At 42.5% G+C, this 18,184-nt stretch overlaps 1 protein-coding gene across 1 annotated transcript in view; it reads left to right on the top strand.

Annotated features, from left to right (window-relative positions):
• The window catches only part of spega (striated muscle enriched protein kinase a), a 57,390-nt gene extending 40,629 nt beyond the window's left edge, over nt 1-16,761 (top strand). The window contains 24 exon segments of the mRNA XM_061677978.1: nt 660-783; nt 862-1,034; nt 1,104-1,216; nt 1,294-1,462; nt 3,364-3,463; nt 3,918-4,118; nt 4,387-4,444; nt 4,528-4,605; nt 4,685-4,857; nt 4,940-4,966; nt 5,037-5,189; nt 5,284-5,326; nt 5,404-5,469; nt 6,856-9,445; nt 9,556-9,723; nt 11,647-11,769; nt 12,886-13,050; nt 13,137-13,731; nt 13,813-14,052; nt 14,126-14,219; nt 14,221-14,350; nt 14,788-14,863; nt 14,956-15,105; nt 15,618-16,761. Of these exon segments, the coding sequence (XP_061533962.1) occupies nt 660-783; nt 862-1,034; nt 1,104-1,216; nt 1,294-1,462; nt 3,364-3,463; nt 3,918-4,118; nt 4,387-4,444; nt 4,528-4,605; nt 4,685-4,857; nt 4,940-4,966; nt 5,037-5,189; nt 5,284-5,326; nt 5,404-5,469; nt 6,856-9,445; nt 9,556-9,723; nt 11,647-11,769; nt 12,886-13,050; nt 13,137-13,731; nt 13,813-14,052; nt 14,126-14,219; nt 14,221-14,350; nt 14,788-14,863; nt 14,956-15,105; nt 15,618-15,843 (6,035 nt within the window). The 3' untranslated portion in view covers nt 15,844-16,761.
• The last annotated feature ends 1,423 nt before the right edge of the window (nt 16,762-18,184 follow it).

Here is an 18,184-nt window from a genome sequence, read left to right as displayed (position 1 = left end):
AAAACAGTATAACGATTATTTCCTCAACATGTCTCCTTAACCATCTTGTTTCGTCTGCTACTTGAGGAAACGCTTCGCCTAATGGCTGAAAAGTTTCAGTTAAAAATATCCACCAATAGGTCTTACGGGCTGAAATTCTGAGGGGTGCTCCAAGTCGATGTGTCAGAATTACCATAACATTTCAAATGGTGTCTCTTGCCCTAAAAATAGTACAAATGGAACATTTGAGCAGTGTGAGCAGAAGAGCAGTGTGTGCAGTAGAATAGGTCATGTACTTTAGTCATCAATTGTTTTTTAGTCCATGTATTTGTTATGGAGGATTTTGAAGGCGTGTGAAGTGCTCACTTTTTTAAAATTTATTTTTAGAAAATTCCAGAAAGATGGCAATCACATGTCATGTTGCTATAACGAAGTTGCCTATGAATCCAGATATTTTTATTTTTTTTACTTGGGGGAAAAAAAAAAAAAATCCGAACCCTAACCCAAAAAGATGTTCATCTTAGTTTCAGTGTGAACCTGGTGATCGTGGTGCTGCAGGCAGACACAACAAGTAGAATAAGTTTAGGAATGGATCAAGAAAGATTACGTACCTTAGCAGGTTATGGCATAATAGTGAATGCTTATTTCTAAGCATTCACACAAAGAACATCTTTTTATAGGACCTTATTTGAGGAAAGCGCCAGTCATCATGGACAAACCTGATGTTGTGTATGTGGTTGAGAACCAACCCGTTAGCATCACCATCACCCTGAACCATGTGCACGCCACAATCACTTGGAAAAGGTAATAATTTATTTTTCCTCTTTACCGTCACTTACTGTAAGTGAATGTGCTGCAAGATGTTGCTTCTGTGTTCACCAGGAGGGGCGTGGTATTGGTCCACAAACCAGGGGTGTGCGAGATGAGCATGCCGGATGACGATCAACACTCCTTGAAGCTTCAGCGTGTCAAGGCCTTGGACCTTGGCCAGCTGGTGGTGATGGCGAGCAACCAGTTTGGCAGCGACCTTTGCACACTGCAGCTGGTCATGGCAGGTTGGACCACAGCATATTTAGTTTCCTCGGTCCAAAGTAACGACACTTATTTTCGTACCTATTCTACAGTGCCGCCAAAGTTTGAAACCATCATGGAGGATGTGGATGTGTATGCTGGAGAAACGTCCCGTCTGGCTGTTGTGGTCGAAGGGAAACCAGATCCAGACATTCAGTGGTACAAGGTAGTTACTGCAGCTGTTGCATCCCTGAAAGTCAGCTCTGAATATTTGATGAGGTGTTTCATTTAAATCTTTCACAGGATGATCTACTTCTCTCCGAGAGCAATTACTTCACCTTTGTATATGATGACCCAGAATATTCTCTTGTGATCCTCAATGCCCACACGGAGCACTCTGGCGTGTACACGTGTACAGCTAAGAACATAGCCGCGTCAAACTCCTGCAAGGCTGAACTGACAGTTCACACAGGTCTATACTAAGCATGGGAATCAAAAACATGTACCAGGCACTCCACATTTCCATATATATATATATATATATATATATATATTCACAAACACACACACACAGTGGGTACGGAAAGTTTTGAGACTCCCTTAAATTTTTCACTCTTTGTTATATTGCAGCCATTTGTTAAAATCATTTAAGTTCACTTTTTCCTCATTAATGTACACACAGCATCCCATATTGACAAAAAGAAAACGGAATTTCTGAAATTTTGTCTGATTTATTAAAAAAGAAAAACTGAAATATCACACAACCATAAGTATTCAGACCCTTTGCTGTGTCGCTCATATATTTAACTCGGGCGCTGTCCATTTCTTCTGATCATCCTTAAGATGGTTCTGCACCTTCATTGGAGTCTAGCTGTGTTTGATTATACTGATTGGACTTGATTAGGAAAGCCACATGTCTATAGAAGACCTTATAGCTCACAGTGCATGTCAGAGCAAATGAGAATCATGAGGTCAAATGAACTGCCTGAAGAGCTCAGAGACCAAATTGTGGCAAGGCACAGATCTGGCCAAGGATACAAAAAAAAATCTGCTGCACTTAAGGTTCCTAAGAGCAAAGTGACCTCCATAATCCTTAACTGGAAGCCATTTGGGACGACCAGAACCCTTCCTAGAGCGGGCTGTCCGGCCAAACTGAGCAATCGGGGGAGAAGAGCCTTGGAGTGGTAAAGAAGAACCCAAAGAGGGTGTGGCTGAGCTCCAGAGATGCAGTCGGGAGATGGGCAAAAGTTCTAGAAAGTCAACCATCACTGCAGCCCTCCACCAGTCGGGGCTTTATGGCAGCATAGCTCAACGGAAGCCTCTCCTCATTGCAAGACACATGAAAGCCTGCATGGAGTTTGCTAAAAAAAAACACCTGAAGGACTCCAAGATGGTGAGAAATAGGTCTGATGAGACCAAGATAGAAATTGTTGGCCTTAATTCTAAGTGGCATGTGTGAAGAAAAGCAGGCACTGCTCATCACCTGTCCAATACAGTCCCAACAGTGAGTGGTGGAAGCATCATGCTGTGGGGGTGTTTTCAGCTGCAGGGACAGGACGACTGGTTGCAATCGAAGAAAAGATGAACGCGCCCAAGTACAGGGATATCCTGGACGAAAACCTTCTCCAGAGTGCTCAGAACCTCAGACTGGGCCGAAGGTTCACCTTCAAAAAAGCAAATGAACCTAAGTACACAGCTAAAATACCAAAGGAGTGGATTCAGAACAACTCTGTGACTGTTTTTGAATGGCCCAGCCAGAGCCCTGACTTGAAACCAATTGCGCATCTCTGGAAAGACCTGAAAATGGCTGCCCACCAACATTTACCATCCAACCTGACAGAACTGGAGGATCTGCAAGGATGAATGGCAGATGATCCCCAAATCCAGGTGTGAAAAACTTGTTGCATCATTCCCAAAAAGACTCATGGCTGTATTAGCTCAAAGGGTTGCTTCTTCTAAATACTGAGCAAAGGGTCTGAATACCTACGGCTGTGTGATATTTCAGTTTTTCTTTTCTAATAAAATCTGCAAAGATTTAAACAATTCAGTTTTTTTTCTGTCAATATGTGGTGCTGTGTGTACATTAATGTGGACAAAAATTGAACTTAAATGATTTTAGCCGGTGGCTGCAATATAAGAAAAGAGTGAAAAATGTAAGGGGGTCTGAATACTTTCCGTACCCACTGTGTGTGTGTGTGTGTGTGTGTGTGTGTGTGTATGTGTGTGTATATATATATATATATATATATATATATATATATATACATACACACACACACACACACACACAGATACACACACTGTATACATATATACAGACACGCACACACATGAGGTAACAGAAACATGTAAACATTTGCATGTTCTCTGCAGAGCGAAAAGAAGCCATCGAACCAATGGAAGATGAGGGAACCATTCTCAGGAAGATGAGACGCTTGACAGACTACTATGACCTCCACAAAGAAATTGGCAGGTATGCGTGTCCTTCCTTGTGAGGGATAAGTCCAAGCATGCTGTAACGTTTCTTGTGAGGGATAAGTCCGAGCATGCTGTAACGTTTCTGAACCAAAGCACAGAAATGACCAGACCATTGACTGTAAAACAAAACAACAGTACAATACTACTCAGTAGAGCACAGACTGACACCAAGGGAAGCTGTTAACAAAAGTGGAAAAAATGCATTATATTTGTACGCTACTTAATTTTCTGACCACATTGTGGTCTACAGCAATCAGCAGTGTGGCACTCTGTCAAGAACAAAACTACAGACAAAAACGACTGACATTTTTACATTGCAGATTTTGCAAGATTATTGTTTGAAGTAGTTTTTGTATTATTGTACAAACAAACAAAACAGCGATTGAACTATAAAGTTATTGGCAGAAGTAAGATAAAATGCAGCCAAATGTGCACGCTGTCTGTCACAGGGGGACCTTCTCATATGTGAAACGAGTGACTCAGAAGAAGGGAAAGAAGGATTTTGCCGCCAAGTTCATATCTGCACGTGAAAAGAGGAAAGCCTCGGCACTGCGAGAGATGCAACTGCTGTCCGAGCTAGACCACAATCGGATCATCTACTTCCATGACGCCTTTGAGAAAAAGAATTTGGTGGTGCTGATAACAGAGTTGTATCCTTTTTATGTGAGGCTTTATTTAAAAGCAGACGTTTTATATTTTGTATTGTTCTTCATGCATTTCACAGTAAGCTGATAGAGTACTTAAATCCATCCCGAGGGCACGAAAGATCCAAGACATTAATTCTTCATGTCTTCATCTACAGTCCCACTCATTCCCTCTGACTCATTGTTGAATGGAATTAACAAAAAAGAAAAGGGGTTGTTGGAGGCGTCATCTGTTGGAATGTGCAGTGTGTTTTTCCTCAGCTTTGGCTCAAAGGTGTCACGAGGGACTGTTGGAACGAATCTCCAGAAGAACTACAGTCACAGAGCGGGAAGTGGGTTGAATTCTGCTTTTCCCTGATGGACTCCCGTCATGACTTGGACCTCATATCATATCATCATTTGCGCATCTTCACAGATTCGTCAAAGTGTTCAGCAGGTGTTGGAAGGCCTTCAGTACCTTCATGAGAAAGACATTGCCCACCTTGACTTAAAGGTAACTTTGTCTTCACAAAATTGATCAGATGAGTTTCCAAACACAAGAATTGATTGTTCTTCTGTTCATCTGCTTTTAGCCAGAAAACATTTTGATGGCAGTTGCTGGCAGTGACCAGATCCGCATTTGCGACTTTGGTAATGCCATCAAACTGGATTCGCAAGAGGACCACTACTGCAAGTATGGCACACCAGAATATGTGGCACCAGAGATTGTGAACCAAACCCCTGTCTCAACAGCAACAGACATATGGTGAGCCAGCTTTTAGTGTGCACCACTTGCAACAAAGCAGTCCCATCAGTTATGTTTTACATGTCTATGCTGCTTCCTACAGGCCTGTCGCGGTCATTACATATCTCTGGTAGGTCATACAGCAAGCGCACACATTTTCCATACAGTGGCTCATATTATGTATAAATGCACTATTCTAGTCTAACAGGAGTGTCACCATTCACTGGTGAAAACGACAAAGCCACAGTGTTAAACATTCGCAACTACAACGTGGCCTTCGACGAGAGCATGTTCTCTGACCTCTGCAAAGAGGCAAAGGGGTTTGTCGTCAAGCTCTTGGTGGTGGACCAACTGTAAGTACTCAGATGTATTTATGTACTTTGGATAATTGTTCTAGTTTTTAAACACTGTAACTAAACTGTGGCATACTTGTGTTTGTTCTCTCAGGAGGCCGAATGCCATTGAGTGCCTTCGTCACCCTTGGTTCAAGGTAGCAGTAAGAGTTGTGTTTAATTTACAAGTTTAAGTATGGCTCTTTAAAAACATTGATGACTTTTTATCATGCAGTCAGAAAGTAACAAGAACATCTGCACAGCAAGGCTAAAGCAGGTTTTGTCTAGAAGGCGATGGCAGGTACAACACACATTTTCAATATTGCCTGACTAACCACACCATTAGGTACACCTACACAATATAATGAGATTCAATCAAATAGTTGCATCTACCAGTAGATGGACAATAATTATCAGTTTGATGTTGTCATAGAGTTATTATAGAAACAGTACAATTCACAATCTTAATTCGTTCTGTGACTATTCGCAAACATAGGTAACGCGTCCCATTGAAATGAATAGAAATGCAATCAATAAATTCCAGGCCCAGATATTATACACACACACACACATTTTTGTTGGTGTGTGGAAATTTAGGTTTTTCTAGCCTTCCGCTCTTCCTTTTTTTGTCCATGCCATCAGCAGGATCACATGAGGTGCTGTAAAGCGGCCTCTCCAGCGGGGAAACCCCGATCAGCATGTTGGTTCTCAACATATTTTTTTGCCCTCCTCTCTACCTTCTTTTTCACCATGGCTCAGAGTGGAGTACCTCCCTCATGCTATCACCAGCGAGTGCTTGCTCGTTTATTCACACCCAGAACATTTTTGTTCCCCATTTCAATGATTTCAGGTCTTTACTTCATTATAGCAGTAACTCATTTAGCCACATTGTTTGCCTTTATTGCTTCTTTGTTCTTCAGAATAGTGTAAATGGTTGATTTCGCCAAACGAAACTGCAATAGGAAATCGCAAACTTTGTGTTTGGCCATTACTTCCTTCTTTTTATATGGTGATTCAATTAAGCTGCCTAATAACACTTTCACTAGCAGTTTTGTTTCTTAGAACCCATTCTGCGAGCGAATCAAGAGAAAAAACGATATAGTACTGCACTTCCAATGCGGGACCAGACAGACACAATGCAATCAACTGAGCCATATGCGCATCCATTCCTGTTCATCGAAGAATAATAGTGCATGAACAGAGGTAATATTGTTTGAAAAATTTGTTCATAAACTGAATTGTTTGTCAACCGGATCGTTTGTTAACTAAGGTTCCACTCTACTGGATGATTAATTATTTATGGTAGTTGCCATTTGCAGTTGTGTAAAATTACACTTCATGAGAAAGCAGATTTGTAGTCAAGGCATAAATGTGCCCTGCAATTGACTGGCAACCAGACCAAGGTCTACTCTGCCTCCAGCCTAAATTCATTTGGGAGAGGCTGCAGTTAACCGTGACACCAATGAAGTCAAGAGGTATATATAAATTGATTGATAGATCTCTAAATATGATTCAGTGCAGTTCTATACCACAAGAAACTACAACCACAAAAATCTAAATACCGTTATTTCGGTGTTAAAAGATTTTCCTTTTTCATTAGATTGTGGAGGTGTGCCAAACAAAGTTATTATTATATGTATTCAAAAACTACTTCTTCATCACTATCATTCTGATGTTTGTTCCTCAGCGCTCCCTACTCAGTTACAAATCAAAAATGGTGATGCGGACAATCCCAGAGCTACTTAACGACGAGACTAGCCATGTGTCGATTGCCGTGGCGCGGCAATTAAAGGAAGGCTCACCACCACCTTCTTCATCCTCTGACTCAGATGCAGACGTGGATGAGCTTCCCTTCATTCCTATGCCGCTATCTATGTTCTTCTCCGGTTCCAGAGTCTCCCTGAATGAGATGCCTGGGGATGAACATGTCACAGAGGGGCCCCATGATATTGCTGAAAGAACTAAGGAAAACTCGGACACAGCTGGTGTCAAAGGAGGAATTGGTAAAAGTGTGACACGTAAAGACGGCAACCCAGATGAAGAGATAATTCAACAGACAAAAAGAGCTCCATTTAAAAAAGGATCAAGTACAGAGACTGATGAGTCTCTGACAAAATCAAGAAGATCTACCATGAGGAGAGGCAGCTCTGCTGACTCTGCATTGTTGCTTCACATGGACCTGGAGGAGGGTGATATCCATGAAGCTATAGAAACGAGCAGCAATAGCCTGAAAAAGACAGTTTCTTTGGAACTGCCTAACCGTAGCCCAAGCCCTGGAATGACAAAACTAAGCCAGGAGGATTACGCCTTGAAACTGGAGCTCATGAGACAGCGGCTACTCAGGGGAGGTAGCATGGATAAAAAGATGAGCGGCCTCCGTGGGCCCTTATTTGAAACACTTGGCATGGAGGATGAAAGACAGACAGGGTCTCTCGATCGCAATCTGAGGAGATCCAGAGCGGATCCATCGACACTCATGCGAGCAGCATCCTCTGAGAGTGCTGGACAGGACACACCAAAAACCAAAGTTTTTCAGAAAAGCGCCTCCTTCAGTCAAGGAGATTCTGAAACAATGCCCCTTCATCGCAGGTATGGAGCTCCCTTAGAATTCCCATCTATAAGAATTGGCAGCACTGAGGGGAAGAAGCTTCAGGAAGCAACATCCATGTCTGTCCTAACAGAACAAACGGCGATGGAGTCACCCATAGAGTGTGCCTCATTTATATACCCAACAACAGGCGTAGTAGACCAACAGCAAAAACTGAACAGTCAAGAGAAAAGGACCAATAAAGAAAAAGTGAACAAAGCAGAATATGAGCAGAGATCATCCTCACTTGTTACTCCTTTAATTGTGATAGAAGAGGATGATGAAGCAAAAGAAAAAAGGAAAGTATATCTGGATTCTCTTATCAATAAAGCAAAAGTGATTGAAGATAAACAAACAACAAAAAACACAAAAGCATCCTCTGCACATGAAAGCATCACTGAAAAAGTGTGTGATCAGTTGAAAGAACATGAGCCTAAAGACACCTTAACACCTCAACACCCAGCTGTGTTTGCCAAAGTGGCAACTGCTGACCGATCCTCTGCTTCCATTTCCTCATCTTCAAACCCAGAAATTCCTGGCATGCCGCGCCACCCACTACTTAGAACAGATATCAAAGACATTGACTCAGAGGAGGTCTTTGAAGCCAGATTCAAGAAGCGGGAGTCATCTTTGACCCGTGGCCTCAGAAAGCTAACCAGAAACAAATCTGAGGAAAAATCTCCTACACTGTGCCGTAAGATCGGTGGCGGTGACGATGAAGTTTACAGGCCGGGGCAGAGGGGAGCCCCTCTTGAAATGTTCTCCAAAGGGCTACAGGAGAAATCTAAATCAGTTCAAGACCTACGGGAAGATAAGGAGAAAGAACCAGGCCTGAGTCTTATTGGGAGGTTTTCAATGCGGGGAAAGAGATCAACATCAGCTGACAAAGAAGGGGAAAAATCAAAAGAAAGAAAGTCTCAGGGTGCTCAGGAAAGTGCAACCCCTAAGAGGGTTACTTGGGCAATCGGTCGTAGTAAATCTCTGGACACAAAGGAACAGGAGGAGAGAGAACGAACGAAAGCTGATGAGTCTGCAGTCTCCGCTATGAGGCGCATGTTTGAGTCCAAAGTTGCTGGAATCTCTGCCAAAATAAGAAGCCAGTCTGAGGACAGGAAGGATAAAGTTGCAGAGAGAAGTCAGAAAGAGCAGGATCTGAAGAGGTTTACTGATTCTCCCATCCTAGCAATCCGACAGAAGTTTGAGAATAAAGTCGGAGGAAATTCCACAAAAATATGCAGTCTGTCAGACCAAAGACAAGAGGAAACAGAGGAAAAGAGGACACCCCTGTTTTCTCGCCCTCGCCACTCACACTCTGAGGGGCGAGGACTGAAAGGAATGGGTGTGCCTGAGAATCAGCTTGCAAAACAGGCAGGCGTGGGCACCTCGAAGGAGTCAATCGAATCCACTTTTAGTGTTCATTCTGAGAAAGAGAATGACCGGCGGTCTAGATGGGACAGGTGGGGTCTGACCAAGAGCAAAAAAGACAAAACACCCTGTCACACTGACCTAATTTTACCCACCCCAAAAAAGGAAGAGGCTCCCCACACTCAGAAGTTTGTCCGTTCCGCTTCAGATTTCCCCCCTGTTTTCCACATCAAGCTCAAAGACCAAATCCTGCTGGAGGGAGAGCAGGTCACCCTCAGTTGCCTCACTGCCGGAAGTCCGCATCCTGACATCACATGGATGAAAGGTCTCTTGCTTCCATTCTAAGTGCTGGTAGCATTTAAATGCTGTATTATATATTAAACATTCCAAGTTCTGATTCTGTGTTACAGTATATGCATTGTTTTTGTGTTACAGATTGGAAAGCTCTGGATGTAAACGACCGAATAAGTCTGCTCTCCCATCCAGACGGCAGGCAGCTTCTTACCATCCTGAAGTGCAGTCAAATAGATGTTGGAGTATATGAGTGTGTAGCTACCAACCCTATCGCTGCCATCACCACTTCTTGTACACTGACGATAGCTTGTAAGTTGCTTGTTTTTACACAGCATTCATCAAACATTTGAATTCCCTGCTATTTTTCAAATCTCTTTTCTTCCCTACATTGCAAGTAAACCATGGAGTATTTAAAATTTGAATGGGAGAGGGAATGGAATGTATACCAATACAGTACTGTTGGCCCCGGCAATTCGTGGAGATGGACTGAGACAGGCTGCGATTAGCGAATTTCTATTAATGATTGACGCCCCCTAAAAGTGTTATAATTTGTAATAAAGTGACAGTTATGATTGCCCATATTAATAGTTTAATCCATAAATACATGTACACCACAAACTACGATCCCAAAACATTCAAATAGTGTTGACATGTTTCTGACATCTACCAGCCAGAAACGTTTGTTCTTCTTTTTCTTGCTGCTATTATGTGCAGCTGGAGCTCTGTGCTTCCATTCGAAGTTAACATACGACAGAGAAGTGCTTAGGAAATGTGAAAATCTCACCATATATCTTTCTGCGGACCTTCGTGACTCGGGAGTTCTCAGAGAGACTTCATCAACTCCTCCAGCTGGCAACTTGGCATATTCTTTGGAGTTCTTATTCTCCCACAAGCAGCTCTAACACGTCTGAGGGTATTATCTCGAAACCCAGCCAGCATTCCAAAACCACCGAGGTGAATGGACAAAGCCGATGGCTACGCAGCCACAGTAAGCTAAAGTCAAGCTAAAGGCTATAGCTAGTACGCGACCGCTAGCAAACTAGCCTGGTGCTGCTGCTTTTTACAATAAGATGAGCTGAGAGGACATTTAAGTGTTTCCGATAAAGCGCAGAACCTCAGATTTCTCATCTACCGAAAAAGTGCTGTGCTACTATTCCACCGGAAGCCTAAACATGACTGCACTGTAAGTAGTACTGTATGAGCGCTCGCTGCATGAGGTCGTAGATAAACACATACGTTGCGCTGGTCGCAGTTTAATATTTTAATCCCTGTTACCTCATAACGGTTTTCTCAAAGTGCATACGTACTGTAAACAGTATTTTGCCAAACAAATTAAAAAAAAAAAAATTTTTTTCGTCACATCAAAGAAAAACGTGAGTAGGCGGTGTTTCTACTGTTACAGGGATGGGTTACAAAAACAAAATGCAAATGCCGAACTGCGAATATGCGGGGGTCTACTGTAGTAATGAGCCTTAATGTGAGACTATTAGTCACTACACAATATTTTGGGGGGAATGGGTGGGTTGCTTCAAGAAGGGCAAATGGCGAAAAGAATTATGCCAAGCAAAGTCATGCGAATGACATGCTGTTGGCAACCGCTGACAAGCCAAAAGTTGCATCAAAAGATCCAATGCTCCCACTCTGTGTCCCATATGAGCCTATCCCAGCTATCATCGGGCAGGAGGCAGGGTACACCCTGAACTGGTTGCCAGCCAATCGCAGGGCACATGCAAACAAACAACCATTCGTACTCACATTCACACCTACGGGCAATTTAAAGTTGTCATTCAACCTACCATGCATGTTTTGGGGATGTGGGAGGAAACCAGAGTGCCCGGAGAAAACCCACGCAGATACGGGGAGAACATGCAAACTCCACACAGGCGGGACCGGGGATTGAACCCCAGTCCTCAGAACTGTGAAGCAGACGCTCTAACCAGTCATCCACCGTGCCATGCTGTGACTTCTGCCCTTTAATTCATTCGTCTTGAGGGTGTTGCATTTTTGTGTTACTTATTGAACCACTAATACAGTTGGCCTACTCATAAATGTGTCAGTAAGCCAGTATGCCTTGTCTGGCATAATGGCATTGTCTGTATTATTCACACTATAGGAAAACTCATGAAAACAAACATCTTTAGGAATCTACAGCTTGAAACATAATGACAATATATTCTGTCAACAGTGACCATCACCTTTGGTCCTTTTCCCCCTTTTCCACAACTACTAAAGATGTTCCCAAGCGGCCTGGAACCCCTGAAGTCCCTCAGACGTACAACAACACTGCCCTGGTGGTGTGGAAGCCATCTGACACCAAGCCTCCGTGCAGCTACACTCTGGAAAGAAAGACTGAAGGTGAAAAATAACCTTTTTGAAACTGTACCAATAACGTGATGTGAAATTTTGAACCTCATATTTGTCTTTGGAGATATCAGTATGTCACTTTCCTGTGCAACTCAAAGCAAAAAAGGTCTTAAACTATCCATCCATTCATCCATTTTCTACCGCTTATACGAGGTCGGGTCGCAGGGGCAGTAGCTTTAGCAGGGATGCCCAAACTTCCCTCTCCCCAGCCACTTCATCAAAGCACTTCCGGGGGATCCCGAGGCGTTCCCAGGCCAGCCGAAAGATGTAGTCTCTCCAGCGTGTCCTGCAGCGGCTCTACTCTGAGATCCTCCCAGATGACCGAGCTTCTCAACCTATCTCTAAGGGAGAGCCCGGACACCCTACGGAGAAAACTCATTCCGGCCGCTTGTATTCGGGATCTTGTTCTTTCGGTCACGACCCACAACTCGTGACCATAGGTGAGGGTAGGAACGTAGATCGACTGGTAAATAGAGAGCTCTCTCTAGCGCCTTCTTCACCACAACGGACCGATACAAAGTCCGCATCACTGCAGACCCTGCACCGATCCGCCTGTCGATCTCCTGTTCCATTCTTCCCTCACTCGTGAACAAGACCCCAAGATACTTGAACTCCTCCACTTGGGGCAGGATCTCATCCCCGACCTGGAGAGGACACGCCACCCTTTTCCGACTGAGGACCATTGTGTCAGATTTGGAGGTGGTGATTCTCATCCCAGCCGCTTCACACTCGGTTGTGAACTGCTCCAGTGAGTTGGAGATGAAGCCAACAGAAGCACATCATCTGCAAACAGCAGAGATGCAATACTGAGGCCACCAAACCAGACCCCCGCTACGCCTCGGCTGCGCCTTGAGATTCTGTCCATAAAGGTTATGAACAGAATCGGTGACAAAGGGCAGCCTTGGCGGAGTCCAACCCTCACCGGAAACGAGTCCGACTTACTACAGTACAGGGACGTTTTTGACATACTTGGCAAATAAAGATGATTCTGTTCTGCTAATATATATTTCGGCCGAACCTTAATGTTTTTATTTTGTCTACCATTAATATAATTTATGTTTTAACGTTTTTCAGAAAAGACATATGAGTTACATCTAGTTTCTATAGGTGATTCAACATGGCAAACTGTTGCCACCGGCGTGGTCGACTGCTACTACAATGTGACAGACTTACCACAAGGTGTCGGGTTCCGGTTTCGTGTGTTCTGTGTGAACAAGGCAGGACAAGGGCCACATAGCAACTGTTCAGCTCCAATCCTTTTGGACTCAGCAGGTATTTTTCAAATGTCAGGCGAAAGATGCAGAAGCTGGAAAATATTAGTGTAAATACTTTGTATTGTTGTGTTTTGCTGTGTTCAGCTGTAGAGGCTTCACCCATGGTGGCTGTCGTTAAGACTGCCATACCTGGGCATCTGGTGACCCCCTCATGTCTCCCCCCATTCACATCCATGTTTACCATTACCACCGCCACCATGACAGGTTCTGAAAGTGCAACTTCGCCTGTGACATCCCTTCCTCCAGCAGTACTACCATCATCGGATGGGGCTTCAAGATCGATAGCGACCTTGTCATCTCCATCTGCCATCACAAACACGCGGGATGTTCCAAAAATAAGCTGTAAACTTCCATCTGCACCATTTGTAGCGGCCAAGCTCCAGAGTCCAGTGAATATTGTGTCTCCTATGACCCAGATCACAACCAGTCTTGTAACTCCTCCTTCAACTCCCACCAAACCTGCCTTAGGACCCATTTACATCCCCACCACCATAGCTTCTATGGTCCCATCTCCAATCTCCTTCTCCCCTAAAGTGCTTCAGACATCCAGTCTGAGCCCCATTGGTGAAGGGACCTGTACACCCACCAGAGCAACACCAGTTGGCCGCACTATGCCCTCCACGGCTTTGCGCCAAGGGATTCCACAGAAACCTTACACCTTCCTGGAAGAGAAATCCAGGTGAGGGAAAACTACTTGAATTTACAGTATTTACCATTAAACTTCACATCCCACATTTATAATTCAACTTTTCTTTGACAGAGGTCGCTTTGGAATCATCCGCAAGTGCCGTGAGAATGCCACAGGTAAAATGTACATGGCCAAAATCATTCCCTACAGCCAGGAGAACAAAAAGGAAGTGCTAAAAGAGTATGAGATTCTGAAATCTCTCCACAATGAAAAAATCATGGCTCTGCACGAGGCCTATGTCACGCCACACTATGTCGTGCTGGTGGCAGAGTACTGCACTGGCAAAGAGCTGCTGCACAGCCTCATTGATAGGTAGACAGTTTGCAAACAGTCAGCCAATGTACCGTACACATGAGTACGCCATAACTTTATTTTTTTCCAATAGGTTCCGCTACTCTGAGGATGACGTGGTCCATTACTTGGTCCAGATCCTTCAGGGAGTTGAGTACTTCCACAACCGTCGGGTCCTTCACTTGGATCCTTAAACCTGACAATATTATGGTGACAAACCAAAACACCATCAAGATTGTGGACTTTGGGAGTGCGCGGAGCTTCAACCCACTCAGTCTCAAGCAACAGGACTTGAGTGCAGTAACATTGGAATACATGGGTAAGGACAATCATTCATCTATAAGGGATGTCAAACTTGTTTTCATCACAGGTCACTTCAAAGTTATTGTGACCCTCAAGGGACCAGTTATAACCACAAAAACGTATAAGGGTATGCCAAAAATCACAACCTTGTTTTTAAGGTTATGGCTCAGTCTGAATAGCCAGAGAGAGACTGTTTAAGTGTCACTGGATGTCACTATAGCCATCACTAGAGTTCAATTCTACAAGTATTTCATGACTGTCTCCGTCAGGCAAAGGGCATGCACACTAGAGTAGGCAGCATACTCGACAAAAGTCAAGGAAAATTTTTTGCACACATAAAATGATATGGAGGGCCAGATCTAGTGTGCTGGCCTTACAGTTTGACACCTATGAACTACACAAATATCAATTTCTATATTATGAGGTTTCACCCTTCTGATAAATGTGTTTGAGCTCCTGAGGTTGTAAAAGGCGAAGTAGTGGGGCCTCCCGCAGATATTTGGACTGTTGGCGTTGTAACTTACATCATGTGAGTCTAATATCTGAATTTCACGACTCACTCTGATCCATTTTCGGCCCTTAAACAATTGATACCAAATTGTTTCTGTCTCACATGGGAAGGCTCAGTGGACAGCTGCCCTTTGAAGAAAAAGATCCTCAGCATGTGAAATCCAAGATCCTGATGGCGAAGTTTGACCTAGCGAGACTGTACCCCAACGTGTCCCAAAGTGCATCAGCCTTTGTCAAGAAGATGCTGAGCAGTTACGCTTGGTGAGAAATATTTACACTTGAAAACTATGGGGGGTAAAGGGGCTTAAATATGCCAACATGGAAAAAAGAGTGCAGAAACCTACTCAGACTGAAACACACTGCCAAGATTTTAGGAAAAGTATTTTTTTTTATTTTGAAAATGAGTCACTAAAATGCATAAAAATAAAGTACATATTGGCAAATATGTTGTTATTTAAACTTTTTTTTTTTCCAACTATAGTATCACACACTTTATCTGGGGCCACTGTCCCACTTGTCCCTCATGCTAAATTGTCACATACTAGAACAAATATCTTCAGCCAGAGCCCCACTTACTACATCAGTAACCTTATAGATGGTAAAGTTCCCAGAGGTACACTCCAAAATCTTTTAAAAATCTTCCCAGAATTGATGGAACAGTTGTAGCTGCAAAGGGATGAACAACACTATTTTGTTTCAGTTTGCCAGCATAGAAATAAGCAGCTCTTGCGGCAAGATATCAAATGATGTTAAAAATATATGTGTGTGTACAGGGCCCGCCCAACCACACGTGACTGCTTCGCACAAGCCTGGCTTCAGGACTCTTACATGATGAAGCTGAGGAGGCAGACCCTCACCTTCACCACGGCCAGACTCAAAGAGTTCCTGGTGGCGCAGCAGTGCCATCGTGCTGAAAACACAACCAAGCACAAGGTCCTGTTGCGCAACTACCAGAAAACACCCCCATCATCTGGGCCTGAGCCACATGTTTCCGACTGAAAGTGAAATTCGTCAGGACAATGTGATTCCTGTTGGTTGCATTTGGAAATGTTGCATGATGCATCACTCACAGCTCTGTTCTTCAGTAGAAAGACTCCAAAATCTACATGCAGGAGTTTCAACTTGGAATAAGACTTCATCATTGCTAAATACTCTTTGGTTGACTGCACATTTCAGTCAATCGCTCCCATTTTCAGTTAAATTCTAAAACTGCTCATTCAGCACAAAACATCATCAACCTACTTTTACATAATGCATCACCCAGGGGAATGTATAGCATACTTTGAGCTGCTAACTTATGTTTGCATTTACTTATACTACTTACTTACATTTTAGATCTCAAAACCAAATAACTTTTCCTTAAAACTGTTTACTTTTTCATGTTAACTTATTTGCATGTGTGTGCGAGTGTAAGCATCTCTAAATCACTTTTTGACTCACTAAGGCGAGAAAAATGGTGTGTTTTTGTGGTTGCTGGATAAGGATCACGCAGTAAAAATTTAGGATGCAATTTATGCATCTGTGGTTGAACATGTATTAAAGGTAGGCTGTACACTGGTTAATTGCTGTGGTTCCTCAGTATTACACTTACCTTGGTGAAATCATGTTTGCCCAGTCAGTGCCTAGATTGGAGTAAAATCCAAAATACATTTATATTAATTTGTCTGATGGCTCTAATTCATGTGATGAGAAAGCTGAACAAACATTTAACCCCACTGTTGCAATTTTACAAGACAGACTCTGACAGAAGCAATAGCATTTAATAGTCGTGTGTGTGTGTTACTCCCGCAACATTACTTTTTCTATGGATTTGGATGGTTGCAGATTTCTAAATGTGCCAATTTGCTGTGTTTATATGTGGGAAATGGTTTTTTTTCAGACACAGTATGTAATAAAGTAAATGTCTATTTTTTGTGAGTCCCCCACAAATTTGAATGTAGTCCTTTTTTTCCTATATATTTTATATACTGTACAATTAGGTTTTACATCTGTGTGGGCATTGGACCCTTACATTTAACAAGTACAATCACTCTGAATATACCACTCGTTTTTTTTTTGTTTTTTTTTAAAGTTCAAATGTAAATAGTAAATCAAAACAGAACAGAAAAGAGAAGCACAGCAGAAGTCTGCAAAATGGAAGTTGTGACGGTGGTATTTAGTTCATACACTACTATAGATGGTTTCAGGGTAATTAGCCAGTCCCTCAATGATCAAGTTAACTATGTCTAAATTTTTACCATATTTCTTTTTGATTTATTTTATTTGTTGAAATGTAATGTAGGGCGACAGTTGGGTCTCCCTTTAAAGCAGTTTACCTGAGGTAACAACTTGTTTTCAGCTGCCACATCACACATTCAAACTACGGTGTTAGAGAAGGAGGCTAAAATCATCATTCAAGACATTTAGCCTGTTTTCTCAATCGATCTGCCTTGACAAGGTTTTCTTTACTAGTGGTGCCATCGGACATTTCGGCTTTTTCCACCTGGAAGAATGTGTGACATTGTTGTGAAATGTCCTATAGAAAATGATTGATTATAAGCCATTCCAGAATTGGAGGACAGTTTATGCACCAACATTTAAAATAATAATAATAAATATACTACGACTACTACTACTACTAGTACTAATAATAATAATGATAATAATTTTATAAACAGGTAATGAACTATTATATAATTTTATTAATCCATCTTAACCATCAACGGTACACATTTATAAGGCATTTTATTCATCTTATATTTTGATGTGACTCAACACAATTAGCTTGATGATGTAATGTAGTTCACTCTATTTCATTTGCTTGAAATGCTAAAAAGATTTTAGTGACAGGGTTAGGTTATGTGTATGTTGAGGGACACAACTTCAGAGCATAATTACTAGTATTTAAGGTACAGTACAGTACATCTATGATAAAACAATGTTTTGACAATTACAAGAACGACATTAACACAATTGTACACGAAAAAAAGATGATTGTAAGTCAGTTGGTCAAAAGACACTTTAGATGTCGCTCAAGAGCTATTTTGAATTTTAAATAATAGTTGGGAATCACTTTTACTACAGCTACAGTTAAATTTTTGCTCCGGGACATACCGTTTACACAAAAAGTGCGTGTTTCTGTATTTTGTGCATGGATTGTTTGAAATGTCATGGGTCGGCTCCAGAAGAGCAGAACAAATAAATAACACACTTCAATCACGTAAAGTGAAAAAAGTGTTTTCCGTCCAACGTTTTTAACCAGAGCCTGCACTTTACCGACAGTCCCTTGTCTGGACCTAGGCAGTTTCAAGGGGACCCGAACTGGGGCGTTTCTCAACAGCAACTCCCACGGAAAAAAAAA

This window comes from Phycodurus eques, chromosome 1 (genome assembly GCF_024500275.1).
Source record: "Phycodurus eques isolate BA_2022a chromosome 1, UOR_Pequ_1.1, whole genome shotgun sequence".
NCBI lineage: Eukaryota > Metazoa > Chordata > Actinopteri > Syngnathiformes > Syngnathidae > Phycodurus > Phycodurus eques.
Note: the sequence above shows the minus strand (reverse complement) of the source record. Positions and strands in the feature narration are given on the sequence as shown.